Genomic DNA, 18899 nt, shown 5'->3' with positions numbered 1-18899 from the left:
GAGACACCACAACACTACATAAAGAGAGACACCACAACACTACATAAAGAGAGACACCACAACACTACATAAAGAGAGACACCACAACACTACATAAAGAGAGACACCACAACACTACATAAAGAGAGACCACAGCGCTACATAAAGAGAGACACCACAACACTACATAAAGAGAGACACCACAACAATACATAAAGAGAGACACCACAACACTACATAAAGAGAGACACCACAACACTACATAAAGAGAGACACCACAACACTACATGAAGAGAGACGCCACAACACTACATAAAGAGAGACGCCACAACACTACATAAAGAGAGACACCACAACACTACATAAAGAGAGACACCACAACACTACATAAAGAGAGACACCACAACACTACATAAAGAGAGACACCACAACACTACATAAAGAGAGACACCACAACAATACATAAAGAGAGACACCACAACACTACATAAAGAGAGACACCACAACACTACATAAAGAGAGACACCACAACACTACATAAAGAGAGACACCACAACACTACATAAAGAGAGACACCACAACACTACATAAAGAGAGACACCACAACACTACATAAAGAGAGACACCACAACACTACATAAAGAGAGACACCACAACACTACATAAAGAGACACCACAACACTACATAAAGAGAGACGCCACAACACTACATAAAGAGAGACGCCACAACACTACATAAAGAGAGACGCCACAACACTACATAAAGAGAGACGCCACAACACTACATAAAGAGAGACGCCACAACACTACATAAAGAGAGACACCACAACACTACATAAAGAGAGACACCACAACACTACAGAAAGAGAGACACCACAACACTACATAAAGAGAGACCACAACACTACATAAAGAGAGACACCACAACACTACATAAAGAGAGACACCACAACACTACATAAAGAGACACCACATCACTACATAAAGAGACACCACAACACTACATAAAGAGACACCACAACACTACATAAAGAGAGACACCACAAAACTACATAAAGAGAGACGCCACAACACTACATAAAGAGAGACGCCACAACACTACATAAAGAGAGACGCCACAACACTACATAAAGAGAGACACCACAACACTACATAAAGAGAGACACCACAACACTACATAAAGAGAGACACCACAACACTACATAAAGAGAGACACCACAACACTACAGAAAGAGAGACACCACAACACTACATAAAGAGAGACGCCACAACACTACATAAAGAGGGACGCCACAACACTACATAAAGAGAGACACCACAACACTACATAAAGAGAGACCACAACACTACATAAAGAGAGACACCACAACACTACATAAAGAGACACCACTACACTACATAAAGAGAGACACCACAACACTACATAAAGAGACACCACAACACTACATAAAGAGAGACACCACAACACTACAGAAAGAGATACACCACAACACTACATAAAGAGAGACGCCACAACACTACATAAAGAGGGACACCACAACACCACATAAAGAGAGACACCACAACACTACATAAAGAGAGACCACAACACTACATAAAGAGAGACACCACAACACTACATAAAGAGAGACACCACAACACTACATAAAGAGAGACGCCACAACACTACATAAAGAGGGACACCACAACACTACATAAAGAGAGACACCACAACACTACATAAAGAGAGACACCACAACACTACATAAAGAGAGACACCACAACACTACATAAAGAGAGACGCCACAACACTACATAAAGAGAGACACCACAACACTACATAAAGAGAGACACCACAACACTACAGAAAGAGAGACACCACAACACTACAACACTACATAAAGAGAGACACCACAACACTACATAAAGAGAGACACCACAACACTACATAAAGAGAGACACCACAACACTACATAAAGAGAGACACCACAACACTACAGAAAGAGAGACACCACAACACTACAGAAAGAGAGACACCACAACACTACAGAAAGAGAGACACCACAACACTACAGAAAGAGAGACACCACAACACCACAACACTACATAAAGAGAGACACCACAACACTACATAAAGAGAGACACCACAACACTACATAAAGAGAGACACCACAACACTACATAAAGAGAGACACCACAACACTACATAAAGAGAGACACCACAACACTACAGAAAGAGAGACACCACAACACTACAGAAAGAGAGACACCACAACACCACAACACTACATAAAGAGAGACACCACAACACTACATAAAGAGAGACACCACAACACTACAGAAAGAGAGACACCACAACACCACAACACTACATAAAGAGAGACACCACAACACTACATAAAGAGAGACGCCACAACACTACATAAAGAGAGACACCACAACACTACATAAAGAGAGACACCACAACACTACATAAAGAGAGACGCCACAACACTACATAAAGAGAGACGCCACAACACTACATAAAGAGAGACACCACAACACTACATAAAGAGAGACGCCACAACACTACATAAAGAGAGACACCACAACACTACATAAAGAGAGACGCCACAACACTACATAAAGAGAGACACCACAACACTACAGAAAGAGAGACACCACAACACTACATAAAGAGAGACGCCACAACACTACATAAAGAGGGACACCACAACACTACATAAAGAGAGACACCACAACACTACATAAAGAGAGACCACAACACTACATAAAGAGAGACACCACAACACTACATAAAGAGAGACACCACAACACTACATAAGGAGACACCACAACACTACATAAAGAGACACCACAACACTACATAAAGAGACACCACAACACTACATAAAGAGAGACACCACAACACTACATAAAGAGAGATGCCACAACACTACATAAAGAGAGACGCCACAACACTACATAAAGAGAGACGCCACAACACTACATAAAGAGAGACACCACAACACTACATAAAGAGAGACACCACAACACTACATAAAGAGAGACACCACAACACTACATAAAGAGAGACACCACAACACTACAGAAAGAGAGACACCACAACACTACATAAAGAGAGACGCCACAACACTACATAAAGAGGGACACCACAACACTACATAAAGAGAGACACCACAACACTACATAAAGAGAGACCACAACACTACATAAAGAGAGACACCACAACACTACATAAAGAGACACCACAACACTACATAAAGAGAGACACCACAACACTACATAAAGAGAGACACCACAACACTACATAAAGAGAGACACCACAACACTACAGAAAGAGAGACACCACAACACTACATAAAGAGAGACATCACAACACTACATAAAGAGAGACACCAGAACACTACATAAAGAGAGACACCACAACACTACATAAAGAGAGACACCACAACACTACATAAAGAGAGACACCACAACACTACATAAAGAGAGACACCACAACACTACAGAAAGAGAGACACCACAACACTACATAAAGAGAGACACCACAACACTACATAAAGAGAGACACCACAACACTACAGAAAGAGAGACACCACAACACTACATAAAGAGAGACACCACAACACTACATAAAGAGAGACACCACAACACTACATAAAGAGAGACACCACAACCCTACAGAAAGAGAGACACCACAACACTACATAAAGAGAGACACCACAACACTACATAAAGAGAGACACCACAACACTACATAAAGAGAGACACCACAACACTACATAAAGAGAGACACCACAACACTACAGAAAGAGAGACACCACAACACTACATAAAGAGAGACACCACAACACTACATAAAGAGAGACACCACAACACTACATAAAGAGAGACACCACAACACTACATAAAGAGAGACACCACAACACTACATAAAGAGAGACACCACAACACTACATAAAGAGAGACACCACAACACTACATAAAGAGAGACCACAGCGCTACATAAAGAGAGACACCACAACACTACATAAAGAGAGACACCACAACAATACATAAAGAGAGACACCACAACACTACATAAAGAGAGACACCACAACACTACATAAAGAGAGACACCACAACACTACATGAAGAGAGACACCACAACACTACATAAAGAGAGACGCCACAACACTACATAAAGAGAGACACCACAACACTACATAAAGAGAGACACCACAACACTACATAAAGAGAGACGCCACAACACTACATAAAGAGAGACGCCACAACACTACATAAAGAGAGACACCACAACACTACATAAAGAGAGACGCCACAACACTATATAAAGAGAGACACCACAACACTACATAAAGAGAGACGCCACAACACTACATAAAGAGAGACACCACAACACTACAGAAAGAGAGACACCACAACACTACATAAAGAGAGACGCCACAACACTACATAAAGAGGGACACCACAACACTACATAAAGAGAGACACCACAACACTACATAAAGAGAGACCACAACACTACATAAAGAGAGACACCACAACACTACATAAAGAGAGACACCACAACACTACATAAGGAGACACCACAACACTACATAAAGAGACACCACAACACTACATAAAGAGACACCACAACACTACATAAAGAGAGACACCACAACACTACATAAAGAGAGATGCCACAACACTACATAAAGAGAGACGCCACAACACTACATAAAGAGAGACGCCACAACACTACATAAAGAGAGACACCACAACACTACATAAAGAGAGACACCACAACACTACATAAAGAGAGACACCACAACACTACATAAAGAGAGACACCACAACACTACAGAAAGAGAGACACCACAACACTACATAAAGAGAGACGCCACAACACTACATAAAGAGGGACACCACAACACTACATAAAGAGAGACACCACAACACTACATAAAGAGAGACCCACAACACTACATAAAGAGAGACACCACAACACTACATAAAGAGACACCACAACACTACATAAAGAGAGACACCACAACACTACATAAAGAGAGACACCACAACACTACATAAAGAGAGACACCACAACACTACAGAAAGAGAGACACCACAACACTACATAAAGAGAGACATCCACAACACTACATAAAGAGAGACACCAGAACACTACATAAAGAGAGACACCACAACACTACATAAAGAGAGACACCACAACACTACATAAAGAGAGACACCACAACACTACATAAAGAGAGACACCACAACACTACAGAAAGAGAGACACCACAACACTACATAAAGAGAGACACCACAACACTACATAAAGAGAGACACCACAACACTACAGAAAGAGAGACACCACAACACTACATAAAGAGAGACACCACAACACTACATAAAGAGAGACACCACAACACTACATAAAGAGAGACACCACAACCCTACATAAGAGAGACACCACAACACTACATAAAGAGAGACACCACAACACTACATAAAGAGAGACACCACAACACTACATAAAGAGAGACACCACAACACTACATAAAGAGAGACACCACAACACTACAGAAAGAGAGACACCACAACACTACATAAAGAGAGACACCACAACACTACATAAAGAGAGACACCACAACACTACATAAAGAGAGACACCACAACACTACATAAAGAGAGACACCACAACACTACATAAAGAGAGACACCACAACACTACATAAAGAGAGACACCACAACACTACATAAAGAGAGACCACAACGCTACATAAAGAGAGACACCACAACACTACATAAAGAGAGACACCACAACAATACATAAAGAGAGACACCACAACACTACATAAAGAGAGACACCACAACACTACATAAAGAGAGACACCACAACACTACATAAGAGAGACGCCACAACACTACATAAAGAGAGACGCCACAACACTACATAAAGAGAGACACCACAACACTACATAAAGAGAGACACACAACACTACATAAAGAGAGACACCACAACACTACATAAAGAGAGACACCACAACACTACATAAAGAGAGACACCACAACAATACATAAAGAGAGACACCACAACACTACATAAAGAGAGACACCACAACACTACATAAAGAGAGACACCACAACACTACATAAAGAGAGACACCACAACACTACATAAAGAGAGACACCACAACACTACATAAAGAGAGACACCACAACACTACATAAAGAGAGACACCACAACACTACATAAAGAGAGACACCACAACACTACATAAAGAGACACCACAACACTACATAAAGAGAGACGCCACAACACTACATAAAGAGAGACGCCACAACACTACATAAAGAGAGACGCCACAACACTACATAAAGAGAGACGCCACAACACTACATAAAGAGAGATGCCACAACACTACATAAAGAGAGACACCACAACACTACATAAAGAGAGACACCACAACACTACAGAAAGAGAGACACCACAACACTACATAAAGAGAACCACAACACTACATAAAGAGAGACACCACAACACTACATAAAGAGAGACACCACAACACTACATAAAGAGACACCACATCACTACATAAAGAGACACCACAACACTACATAAAGAGACACCACAACACTACATAAAGAGAGACACCACAAAACTACATAAAGAGAGACGCCACAACACTACATAAAGAGAGACGCCACAACACTACATAAAGAGAGACGCCACAACACTACATAAAGAGAGACACCACAACACTACATAAAGAGAGACACCACAACACTACATAAAGAGAGACACCACAACACTACATAAAGAGAGACACCACAACACTACAGAAAGAGAGACACCACAACACTACATAAAGAGAGACGCCACAACACTACATAAAGAGGGACGCCACAACACTACATAAAGAGAGACACCACAACACTACATAAAGAGAGACCACAACACTACATAAAGAGAGACACCACAACACTACATAAAGAGACACCACTACACTACATAAAGAGAGACACCACAACACTACATAAAGAGACACCACAACACTACATAAAGAGAGACACCACAACACTACAGAAAGAGATACACCACAACACTACATAAAGAGAGACGCCACAACACTACATAAAGAGGACACCACAACACTACATAAAGAGAGACACCACAACACTACATAAAGAGAGACCACAACACTACATAAAGAGAGACACCACAACACTACATAAAGAGAGACACCACAACACTACATAAAGAGAGACGCCACAACACTACATAAAGAGGGACACCACAACACTACATAAAGAGAGACACCACAACACTACATAAAGAGAGACACCACAACACTACATAAAGAGAGACACCACAACACTACATAAAGAGAGACGCCACAACACTACATAAAGAGAGACACCACAACACTACATAAAGAGAGACACCACAACACTACAGAAAGAGAGACACCACAACACTACAACACTACATAAAGAGAGACACCACAACACTACATAAAGAGAGACACCACAACACTACATAGAGAGAGACACCACAACACTACATAAAGAGAGACACCACAACACTACAGAAAGAGAGACACCACAACACTACAGAAAGAGAGACACCACAACACTACAGAAAGAGAGACACCACAACACTACAGAAAGAGAGACACCACAACACCACAACACTACATAAAGAGAGACACCACAACACTACATAAAGAGAGACACCACAACACTACATAAAGAGAGACACCACAACACTACATAAAGAGAGACACCACAACACTACATAAAGAGAGACACCACAACACTACAGAAAGAGAGACACCACAACACTACAGAAAGAGAGACACCACAACACCACAACACTACATAAAGAGAGACACCACAACACTACATAAAGAGAGACACCACAACACTACAGAAAGAGAGACACCACAACACCACAACACTACATAAAGAGAGACACCACAACACTACATAAAGAGAGACGCCACAACACTACATAAAGAGAGACACCACAACACTACATAAAGAGAGACACCACAACACTACATAAAGAGAGACGCCACAACACTACATAAAGAGAGACGCCACAACACTACATAAAGAGAGACACCACAACAATACATAAAGAGAGACGCCACAACACTACATAAAGAGAGACACCACAACACTACATAAAGAGAGACACCACAACACTACATAAAGAGAGACACCACAACACTACAGAAAGAGAGACACCACAACACTACATAAAGAGAGACGCCACAACACTACATAAAGAGGGACACCACAACACTACATAAAGAGAGACACCACAACACTACATAAAGAGAGACCACAACACTACATAAAGAGAGACACCACAACACTACATAAAGAGAGACACCACAACACTACATAAGGAGACACCACAACACTACATAAAGAGACACCACAACACTACATAAAGAGACACCACAACACTACATAAAGAGAGACACCACAACACTACATAAAGAGAGATGCCACAACACTACATAAAGAGAGACGCCACAACACTACATAAAGAGAGACGCCACAACACTACATAAAGAGAGACACCACAACACTACATAAAGAGAGACACCACAACACTACATAAAGAGAGACACCACAACACTACATAAAGAGAGACACCACAACACTACAGAAAGAGAGACACCACAACACTACATAAAGAGAGACGCCACAACACTACATAAAGAGGGACACCACAACACTACATAAAGAGAGACACCACAACACTACATAAAGAGAGACCACAACACTACATAAAGAGAGACACCACAACACTACATAAAGAGACACCACAACACTACATAAAGAGAGACACCACAACACTACATAAAGAGAGACACCACAACACTACATAAAGAGAGACACCACAACACTACAGAAAGAGAGACACCACAACACTACATAAAGAGAGACACCACAACACTACAGAAAGAGAGACACCACAACACTACAACACTACATAAAGAGAGACACCACAACACTACATAAAGAGAGACACCACAACACTACATAAAGAGAGACACCACAACACTACATAAAGAGAGACACCACAACACTACAGAAAGAGAGACACCACAACACTACAGAAAGAGAGACACCACAACACTACAGAAAGAGAGACACCACAACACTACAGAAAGAGAGACACCACAACACCACAACACTACATAAAGAGAGACACCACAACACTACATAAAGAGAGACACCACAACACTACATAAAGAGAGACACCACAACACTACATAAAGAGAGACACCACAACACTACATAAAGAGAGACACCACAACACTACAGAAAGAGAGACACCACAACACTACAGAAAGAGAGACACCACAACACCACAACACTACATAAAGAGAGACACCACAACACTACATAAAGAGAGACACCACAACACTACAGAAAGAGAGACACCACAACACCACAACACTACATAAAGAGAGACACCACAACACTACATAAAGAGAGACGCCACAACACTACATAAAGAGAGACACCACAACACTACATAAAGAGAGACACCACAACACTACATAAAGAGAGACGCCACAACACTACATAAAGAGAGACGCCACAACACTACATAAAGAGAGACACCACAACACTACATAAAGAGAGACGCCACAACACTACATAAAGAGAGACACCACAACACTACATAAAGAGAGACACCACAACACTACATAAAGAGAGACACCACAACACTACAGAAAGAGAGACACCACAACACTACATAAAGAGAGACGCCACAACACTACATAAAGAGGGACACCACAACACTACATAAAGAGAGACACCACAACACTACATAAAGAGAGACCACAACACTACATAAAGAGAGACACCACAACACTACATAAAGAGAGACACCACAACACTACATAAGGAGACACCACAACACTACATAAAGAGACACCACAACACTACATAAAGAGACACCACAACACTACATAAAGAGAGACACCACAACACTACATAAAGAGAGATGCCACAACACTACATAAAGAGAGACGCCACAACACTACATAAAGAGAGACGCCACAACACTACATAAAGAGAGACACCACAACACTACATAAAGAGAGACACCACAACACTACATAAAGAGAGACACCACAACACTACATAAAGAGAGACACCACAACACTACAGAAAGAGAGACACCACAACACTACATAAAGAGAGACGCCACAACACTACATAAAGAGGGACACCACAACACTACATAAAGAGAGACACCACAACACTACATAAAGAGAGACCACAACACTACATAAAGAGAGACACCACAACACTACATAAAGAGACACCACAACACTACATAAAGAGAGACACCACAACACTACATAAAGAGAGACACCACAACACTACATAAAGAGAGACACCACAACACTACAGAAAGAGAGACACCACAACACTACATAAAGAGAGACATCACAACACTACATAAAGAGAGACACCAGAACACTACATAAAGAGAGACACCACAACACTACATAAAGAGAGACACCACAACACTACATAAAGAGAGACACCACAACACTACATAAAGAGAGACACCACAACACTACAGAAAGAGAGACACCACAACACTACATAAAGAGAGACACCACAACACTACATAAAGAGAGACACCACAACACTACAGAAAGAGAGACACCACAACACTACATAAAGAGAGACACCACAACACTACATAAAGAGAGACACCACAACACTACATAAAGAGAGACACCACAACCCTACAGAAAGAGAGACACCACAACACTACATAAAGAGAGACACCACAACACTACATAAAGAGAGACACCACAACACTACATAAAGAGAGACACCACAACACTACATAAAGAGAGACACCACAACACTACATAAAGAGACACCACAACACTACATAAAGAGAGACACCACAACACTACATAAAGAGAGACGCCACAACACTACATAAAGAGACACCACAACACTACAGAAAGAGAGACACCACAACACTACATAAAGAGAGACACCACAACACTACAGAAAGAGAGACACCACAACACTACATAAAGAGAGACACCACAACACTACATAAAGAGAGACACCACAACACTACATAAAGAGAGACACCACAACACTACAGAAAGAGAGACACCACAACACTACATAAAGAGAGACACCACAACACTACATAAAGAGAGACGCCACAACACTACATAAAGAGACACCACAACACTACATAAAGACAGCCTGGCAGCAACACAGCATGGTAGCGGCACAAAACAGGGTACAAACATTATTGTCCACAGACAACAGTACAAAGGCAATAAGGTAGATGCTATAAACTTTAGTAACATTCTGCCTGCACGTCACAGTGCGCGCGCGTGTGTGTGTAGAAGTACAAGCTGCAGGCAATTCGGGGCACGTTTGTTTCTCCCCCCACAGGGTGGAGAAGGAGAATGGGGGGGGGGGGGGGTGGAGAGGGAGAGGGTTGGGGTGGAGAAGGAGAGGGGGTGGGGTAGAGGGATGGGTGGGGTGGAGGGGTGAACCCTAGTCTAACAGCGACGTCATTCCAGTGGAGTCAACAGCGATCCGTAAAGACTACTCCAAAATTTAGTCCCGTTCTGCTCAGTTACCGGGTGGCCGCACATAGGATACCAACTTTTATTTAAAACTCCACATATCTTAACTTTTCTTTTCCATGTTTCGTAGTAGTTAATGTAATCTGTTGTCTACGATGAAGTGGGGAGCAGCTGATTTGGGGGTGACATGGACATTTTTCTCTCTGTTGTTCAACTTTTCTGTCACCAACGGACAAAATCCGCCAAACTACAACCTTTTCCAAGGAGCTGCGTACCAGGGCTCAAGACACCGACAGTCACAGAGGAATAGGTCAGTTATTATTTTGTATATATGTATCTGTTTTATTTACGAGTTGTGTTCTGTGTCTGCAATGGTTATTTTATTTTCGCAGGACTTGTTATCTTTATTTAGTGCATGAAATGGAGGGATTAAATGTTATTACATTGAATAAATTCAAGATATGTTTACAGTTTGAATTATTTTACTGCAGTTATTTATCATTGTTGAGTTATTTCTGAGTTCTTATATTGAGAATTATGGACCACTGAGTGTCTAGTGGCAGTCTGTCTGCTGTCTGTGTTCTGCTCTAATGGGAGTCTGTGTCTCTACTGTACATATCAACCAATCTGCTCTAATCCATAATGATAATATCACATGTCAATCAGTACATATATTGGAGGTGGATACCAGTCACCCTGTAACGTGATAGGCTGGTTATCTGTACCAGTCACCCTGTAACGTGATAGGCTGGTTATCTGCACCAGTCACCCTGTAACGTAATAGGCTGGTTATCTGCACCAGTCACCCTGTAACGTGATAGGCTGGTTATCTGCACCAGTCACCCTGTAATGTGATAGGCTGGTTATCTGCACCAGTCACCCTGTAATGTGATAGGCTGGTTATCTGCACCAGACACCCTGTAACATGATAGGCTGGTTATCTGTACCAGTCACCCTGTAACGTGATAGGCTGGTTATCTGCACCAGTCACCCTGTAACGTAATAGGCTGGTTATCTGCACCAGTCACCCTGTAACGTGATAGGCTGGTTATCTGCACCAGTCACCCTGTAATGTGATAGGCTGGTTATCTGCACCAGTCACCCTGTAATGTGATAGGCTGGTTATCTGCACCAGTCACCCTGTAACGTGATAGGCTGGTTATCTGCACCAGTCACCCTGTAATGTGATAGGCTGGTTATCTGCACCAGTCACCCTGTAATGTGATAGGCTGGTTGTCTGCACCAGACACCCTGTAACGTGATAGGCTGGTTATCTGCACCAGTCACCCTGTAATGTGATAGGCTGGTTATCTGCACCAGTCACCCTGTAATGTAATAGGCTGCTTATCTGCACCAGTCACCCTGTAACGTGATAGGCTGGTTATCTTCACCAGTCAACCTGTAACGTGATAGGCTGGTTGTCTGCACCAGTCACCCTGTAATGTGATAGGCTGGTTATCTGCACCAGTCACCCTGTAACGTGATAGGCTGGTTGTCTGCACCAGTCAACCTGTAACGTGATAGGGTGGTTACCTGCACCAGTCACCCTGTAACGTAATAGGCTGGTTATCTGCACCAGTCACCCTGTAACGTGATAGGCTGGTAATCTGCACCCGTCACCTCCAGCTAAACAATGCATACAGATGCTGACTTTTATTTCTCTCTGTCTTTGCTCAACTGTTTTTATCAGACAATAGACTATTTGTTCTTTTTTTTTTTTACGATAAGGAGTTCTCAAGCCTGGGAGGGTTGGAATTGTTGCCTGATGGTTGGTTCGTTACCAATGACATATTTTGCTTCCACATCTCTCTCTATCTCTATCTCTATCTCTATCTCTCTCTCTCTCTCTCTCTCTCTCTCTCTCTCTCTCTCTCTCTCTCTCTCTCTCTCTCTCTCTCTCTCTCTCTCTCTCTCTCTCTCTCTCTCTCTCTCTCTCTCTCTCTCTCTCTCTATATATATATATATCTCTATCTCTCTCTCTCTCTCTCTCTCTCCTCTCTCTCTCTCTCTCTCTCTCTCTCTCTCTCTCTATATATATATATATATATCTATCTCTCTCTCTCTCTCTCTCTCTCTCTCTCTCTCTCTCTCTCTCTCTCTCTCTCTCTCTCTCTCTCTCTCTCTCTATCTCTCGCTCTCTCTATCTCTCGCTCTCTCTATCTCTCGCTCTCTCTATCTCTCTCTCTCTCTCTCTCTCTCTCTCTCTCTCTCTCTCTCTCTCTCTCTCTCTCACTCTCTCTCTCTCTCTCTCTCTCTCTCTCTCTCTCTCTCTCTCTCTCTCTCTCCTTCCCCCTCTAGGAACTGGTGTGCGTATGTGGTCCATAAGAACGTGAGCTGTACCGTCCAGGGGAATGTGGAGAGCTTTGTGGAGCCTGAGGTGGCACCGTGCCCAAAACATGACCCGGACTGTGAGCAACAAGTGATGTAAGTTTCCCTGGAGAGAGGGATGGGTGTAGGATGGAGAGAGAGAAGGATGGGAGGGAGGGAGGGAGGGAGGGGAGAGAGGGATGGGTGGAGGACAAGGGGCTGTATATGGTTTCCTTCTTCAGAATATGATTCCCTCCCTTCTGGGTAGGTTACAGCAATGTGATGGAAACTAGGTGGAGTTGCTCCTTACTACTCAGTCACCTCAGGTCCACTGGAGGGGTGAGAAGGGTTATGAAAAGGGCGGACAGAATGGAGGAAACAGCAGTTTGGAATGTATTTATGCATTTGCCAGTGAACAGCAATTAATCATTGTGATTAATCCACTCTGTTTAGCTCATTCATTATGTTTATTCTAGTGATGAGACTGACTGGTCAACCACAGAATGAATGACAACACTGGCCCTGACAACATCAAATGAAAGTTATGTTGTTTTCATCGCACATCATTAGAGCTCCGCTGGAGGGGGAAACATTTCATAGCTGGGCAGCCCAGCCGAGGTTCCACTGATGGGGTTTCACGCAATTAGATTTACCATCAAATCAAAGCAAGCTTTATTTATACAGTACATTTCAGACATGGAATGCAACGTAATGTGCTTTACAGGAAAAAAACAAATAAAAAAACAATGCGGCCAGATGCTCTCTCTGTGCTTTGGCTCCAATAATAAGTAACTCGGTCTTGCCATAACACTGTGACATTCATGTTTACGGTGAAGTCATGGTTTTTACTGTAAGTTGGAACTTGTTGCAGCACTGTTTTACAACATACACTTTAGACACATATATGGAGTGCAGTGAAAAAAGGCGATTTGACGTTTCACCCCTTGAGAACAACTCTGTCTTGTGAAATCTGTTCTCAAAAGGTCATAACTTCATGTAATAAAATGAGAGAGAGAGAGAGCGAGAGAGCGAGAGAGAGAGAGAGCGAGAGAGCGAGAGAGAGAGAGAGCGAGAGAGAGAGAGAGAGAGAGAGAGAGAGAGAGAGAGAGAGAGAGAGAGAGAGAGAGAGAGAGAGAGAGAGAGAGAGAGAGAGAGAGAGAGAGAGAGAGAGAGAGAGAGAGAGAGAGCCTAACCCCTTTCTCTGCGTGACGGAAAATGATCTGGAAATCCCAGAGTATCCTGGAAGGCAGGTCAGGGAAACCTGAATCCAAGTTTCCATAAGAGAGAGGAAGGGTTAGGAAGGGAGACAGGGAGGAGGCCTGGCGGTGGGAGAGAGATATGAAGGGAGATAGGGAGGAGGCCTGGCGGTGGGTTATGGTTAGACAGCTCTGTTTCAATACTGGACTTTACTTGGTGGGTCTATCTCTTTATCTGTTGCTATCTCTTTAGCTGTTGCTATCTCTTTATCTGTTGCTATCTCTTTATCTGTTGCTATCTCTTTATCTGTTGCTACCTCATCATCTGTTGCTACCTCATCATCTGTTGCTACCTCATCATCTGTTGCTACCTCATCATCTGTTGCTACCTCATCATCTGTTGCTATCTCTTTATCTATCTTACTCTTGCTCACCCTGCATTTCCAATCTCTCAGTCTCTGTTAGTCTAGAGTAGTGCTATCTGAGTGGATGTTTGTAGTGACTGACTTAGACGGAGGTGGTTCTCCCGCTGTTTTGATCCATAATCTAACCGTTAAAATGGAGGTGGTTCTCCCGCTGTTTTGATCCATAATCTAACCGTTAAAATGGAGGTGGTTCTCCCGCTGTTTTGATCCATAATCTAACAGTTAAAATGGAGGTGGTTCTCCCGCTGTTTTGATCCATAATCTAACAGTTAAAATGGAGGTGGTTCTCCCGCTGTTTTGATCCATAATCTAACAGTTAAAATGGAGGTGGTTCTCATTCATAATCTAACAGTTACAATGGACATGGTTCTCATCCATAATCAACACTCCAGATGTTGCTGAGGTCATGACCCCTGTCGAAAGGGAAGTGATCTCACTTATTGTTTCTTCTGATTAAATGTTTTTAACTGTCTCAGCCAGAGACCAGAACAGACCTGTGTCTAAAGTTAGTACTAAATGTAGATCCAATAGTGACCTCCGATTGGCCAACCAATGGAGCAATGGAATACAACACCGTATAATCTGCATCCAAATGTTTTTTTAGTTGTTTTTTTTTACAGCATTACCAATGTTATTTATATAGATTGGAAACAGTAGTGGGTTATGTATCAAACCTTGGGGCACCCCTTTATTTAACCCTTATTTGTGGAGAATTTTAACAGTTTTTCTGGGTGATTTGTGATGTTTTATTTGTGCTTCCCATGATTGTGTTTTTGTATTTTAATGTGTGTGTGTATATATATATACAACAATACACACAAATCTAAATAGTAAAATAATGGAATTAAGAAATATATAAATATTAGGACGAGCAATGTCGGAGTGGCATTGACTAAATACAGCAAAATACTATTCAGACCCCTTGAATTTTCCATATTTTTTTCCTTACAGCCTTATTCTAAAATAGATTCAATAAATAGATCCTCGGCAATCTACAAACAATACCCCATAATAACAAAGCGAAAACAGGTTTTTAGACATTCTTGCAAATTTATAAAAAATAAAAAACAGATATACCTTATTTACATAAGAATTCAGACCCTTTGCTATGAGACTCGAAATTGAGATCAGATGCGTCCTGTTTCCATTGATCATCCTTGAGATGTTTCTACAATTTGATTGGAGTCCTCATGTGGTAAATTCAATTGATTGCACATGATTTGGAAAGGGATCCACCTGTCTATGTAAGGTCCCACAGTTGACAGTGCATGTCAGAGCAAAAACCAAGCCATGAAGTCGAAGGAATTGTCCGTAGAGCTCCGAGACAGGATTGTGTCGAGGCATAGATCTGTGGAAGGGTACCAAAACATTTCTGCAACATTGAAGGTCCCGAAGAACACAGTGGTCTCCATCATTCTTAAATGTAAGAAGTTTAGAACCGCCAACACTCTTCCTAGTGCTGGCCACCCGGCCAAACTCAGCAATTGGGGAGAAGGGCCTTGGTCAGGGAAGTGACCAAGAACGCGATGGTCACTCTGACAGAGCTCTAGAGTTCCTCTGTGGAGATGGGAGAACCTTTCGGAAGGACAACCATCTCTGCAGCACTCCACCAATCAGGCCTTTATGGTAGAATGGCCAGACGAAAGCCACTTCTCAGTAAAAGGCACATGACAGCGCGCTTGGAGTTTGCCAAAAGGCACCTAAAGTCTCTCAGACCATGAGAAACAAGATTCTCTGGTCTGATGAAACCAAGATTGAACTATTTTGCCTGAATGCTAAGCTTCACGTCTGGAGGAAACCTGGCACCATCCCTACGGTGAAGCATTGTGGTGGCAGCATCATGCTGTGGGGATGTTTTTCAGCGGCAGGGATTGGGACAAGTCTCTGAATGTCCTTGAGTGGCTCAGCCACAGCCCAGACTTGAACCCGATCTAAAATCTCTGGAGAGACCTGAAAATACCTGTGCAGCAACACTCCCCATCCAACCTGACAGAGTTTGAGAGGATCTGCAGAGAAGAATGGGAGAAACTATCCAAATACAGGTGTGCCAAGCTTGTAGCGTCATACCCAAGAAGACTCGAGGCTGTAATCACTGCCAAAGGGGCTTAAACAAGTACTGAGTAAAGGGTCTGAATACTTATGTAAATGTGATATTTCCTTTTATTATTTTTAATACATTTGCAAATATTTCTAAACCTGTTTTTGCTTTGTCATTATGGGGTATTGTGTGTAGATTGATGATTGGAAAAAACAATTTAATCAATTTTAGAATAAGGCTGTAACGTAACAAAATGTGGAAAAAGTCAAGGGGTCTGATAACTTTCCGAATGCACTGTACATATGAGATGAGTAAAGCAGTATGTAAACATTATTAAAGTGGCCAGTGATTCCATGTCTATGTACAGTTGAAGTCGGAAGTTTACAAACACCATAGCCAAATACATTTAAACTCAGTTTACCACAATTCCTGACATTTAATCCTAGGAAAAATTCCCTGTCTTAGGTCAGTTAGGATCACCATTTTATTTTAAGAATGTGAAATGTCAGAATAATAGTAAAGCTTTTATTTATTTCATCACATTCCCAGTGGGTCAGAAGTTTACATACACTCAATTAGTATTTGGTAGCATTGCTTTTAAATTGTTTAACTTGGGTCAAACGTTTCGGGTAGCCTTCCACAAGCTTCCCACAATAAGCGACCAAGCTTTAACTTCCTGACTGATGTCTTGAGATGTTGCTTCAATATATCTACATAATTTTTCTTCCTCATGATGCCATCTATTTTGTGAAGTGCACCAGTCCCTCCTGCAGCAAAGCACCCCCACAGCATGATGCTGCCACCCCCGTGCTTCACGGTTGGGATGGTGTTCTTCAGCTTGCAAGTAACCCCCTTTTTCCTCCAAACATAACGATGGTCATTATGGCCAAACAGTTCTATTTTTGTTTCATCAGACCAGAGGACATTTCTCCAAAAAGTATGATCTTTGTCCCCATGTGCAGTTGCAAACCGTAGTCTGGCTTTTTTATTGCGGTTTTGGAACAGTGGCTTCTTCCTTGCTGAGCGGCCTTTCAGGTTAAGTCGATGTAGGACTCGTTTTACTGTGGATATAGATACTTTTGAACCTGTTTCCTCCAGCATCTTCATAAGGTCCTTTGCTCTTGTTCTGGGATTGATCTGCGCTTTTCGCACCAAAGTACGTTAATAAAGAAAAGAGGCACTGAGTTTGAAGGTAGGCCTTGAAATACATCCACAGGTACACCTCCATTTGACTCAAATGATGTCAATTAGCCCACCAGAAGCTTCTAAAGCCATGACATAATTTTCTGGAATTTTCCAAGCTGGTTAAAGGCACAGTTAACTTAGTGTATGTAAACTTCTGACCCACTGGAATTGTGATACAGTGAATTATAAT

At 42.0% G+C, this 18899-nt stretch overlaps 1 protein-coding gene across 1 annotated transcript in view; it reads left to right on the top strand.

Moving 5' to 3' along the window:
• Positions 1-11713: 11713 nt before the first annotated feature.
• LOC311118174 (EMILIN-2-like) overlaps positions 11714-18899 on the top strand; it is a gene marked incomplete at both ends in the record, with an annotated part of 108852 nt that continues 101666 nt past the window's right edge. Inside the window, 2 exons of the mRNA XM_084193031.1 lie at positions 11714-11868; positions 13857-13982. Of these exons, the coding sequence (XP_084049157.1) occupies positions 11714-11868; positions 13857-13982 (281 nt within the window). The remainder of the gene's footprint in view (positions 11869-13856; positions 13983-18899) is intronic.

Source organism: Coregonus lavaretus (assembly GCF_964263955.1).
Source record: "Coregonus lavaretus genome assembly, contig: HAP1_SCAFFOLD_665, whole genome shotgun sequence".
In the NCBI taxonomy this organism is placed as follows: Eukaryota; Metazoa; Chordata; class Actinopteri; order Salmoniformes; family Salmonidae; genus Coregonus; species Coregonus lavaretus.
The sequence above is the reverse complement of the archived record's forward strand: the minus strand, read 5'-3'. Positions and strand labels throughout refer to the sequence as shown.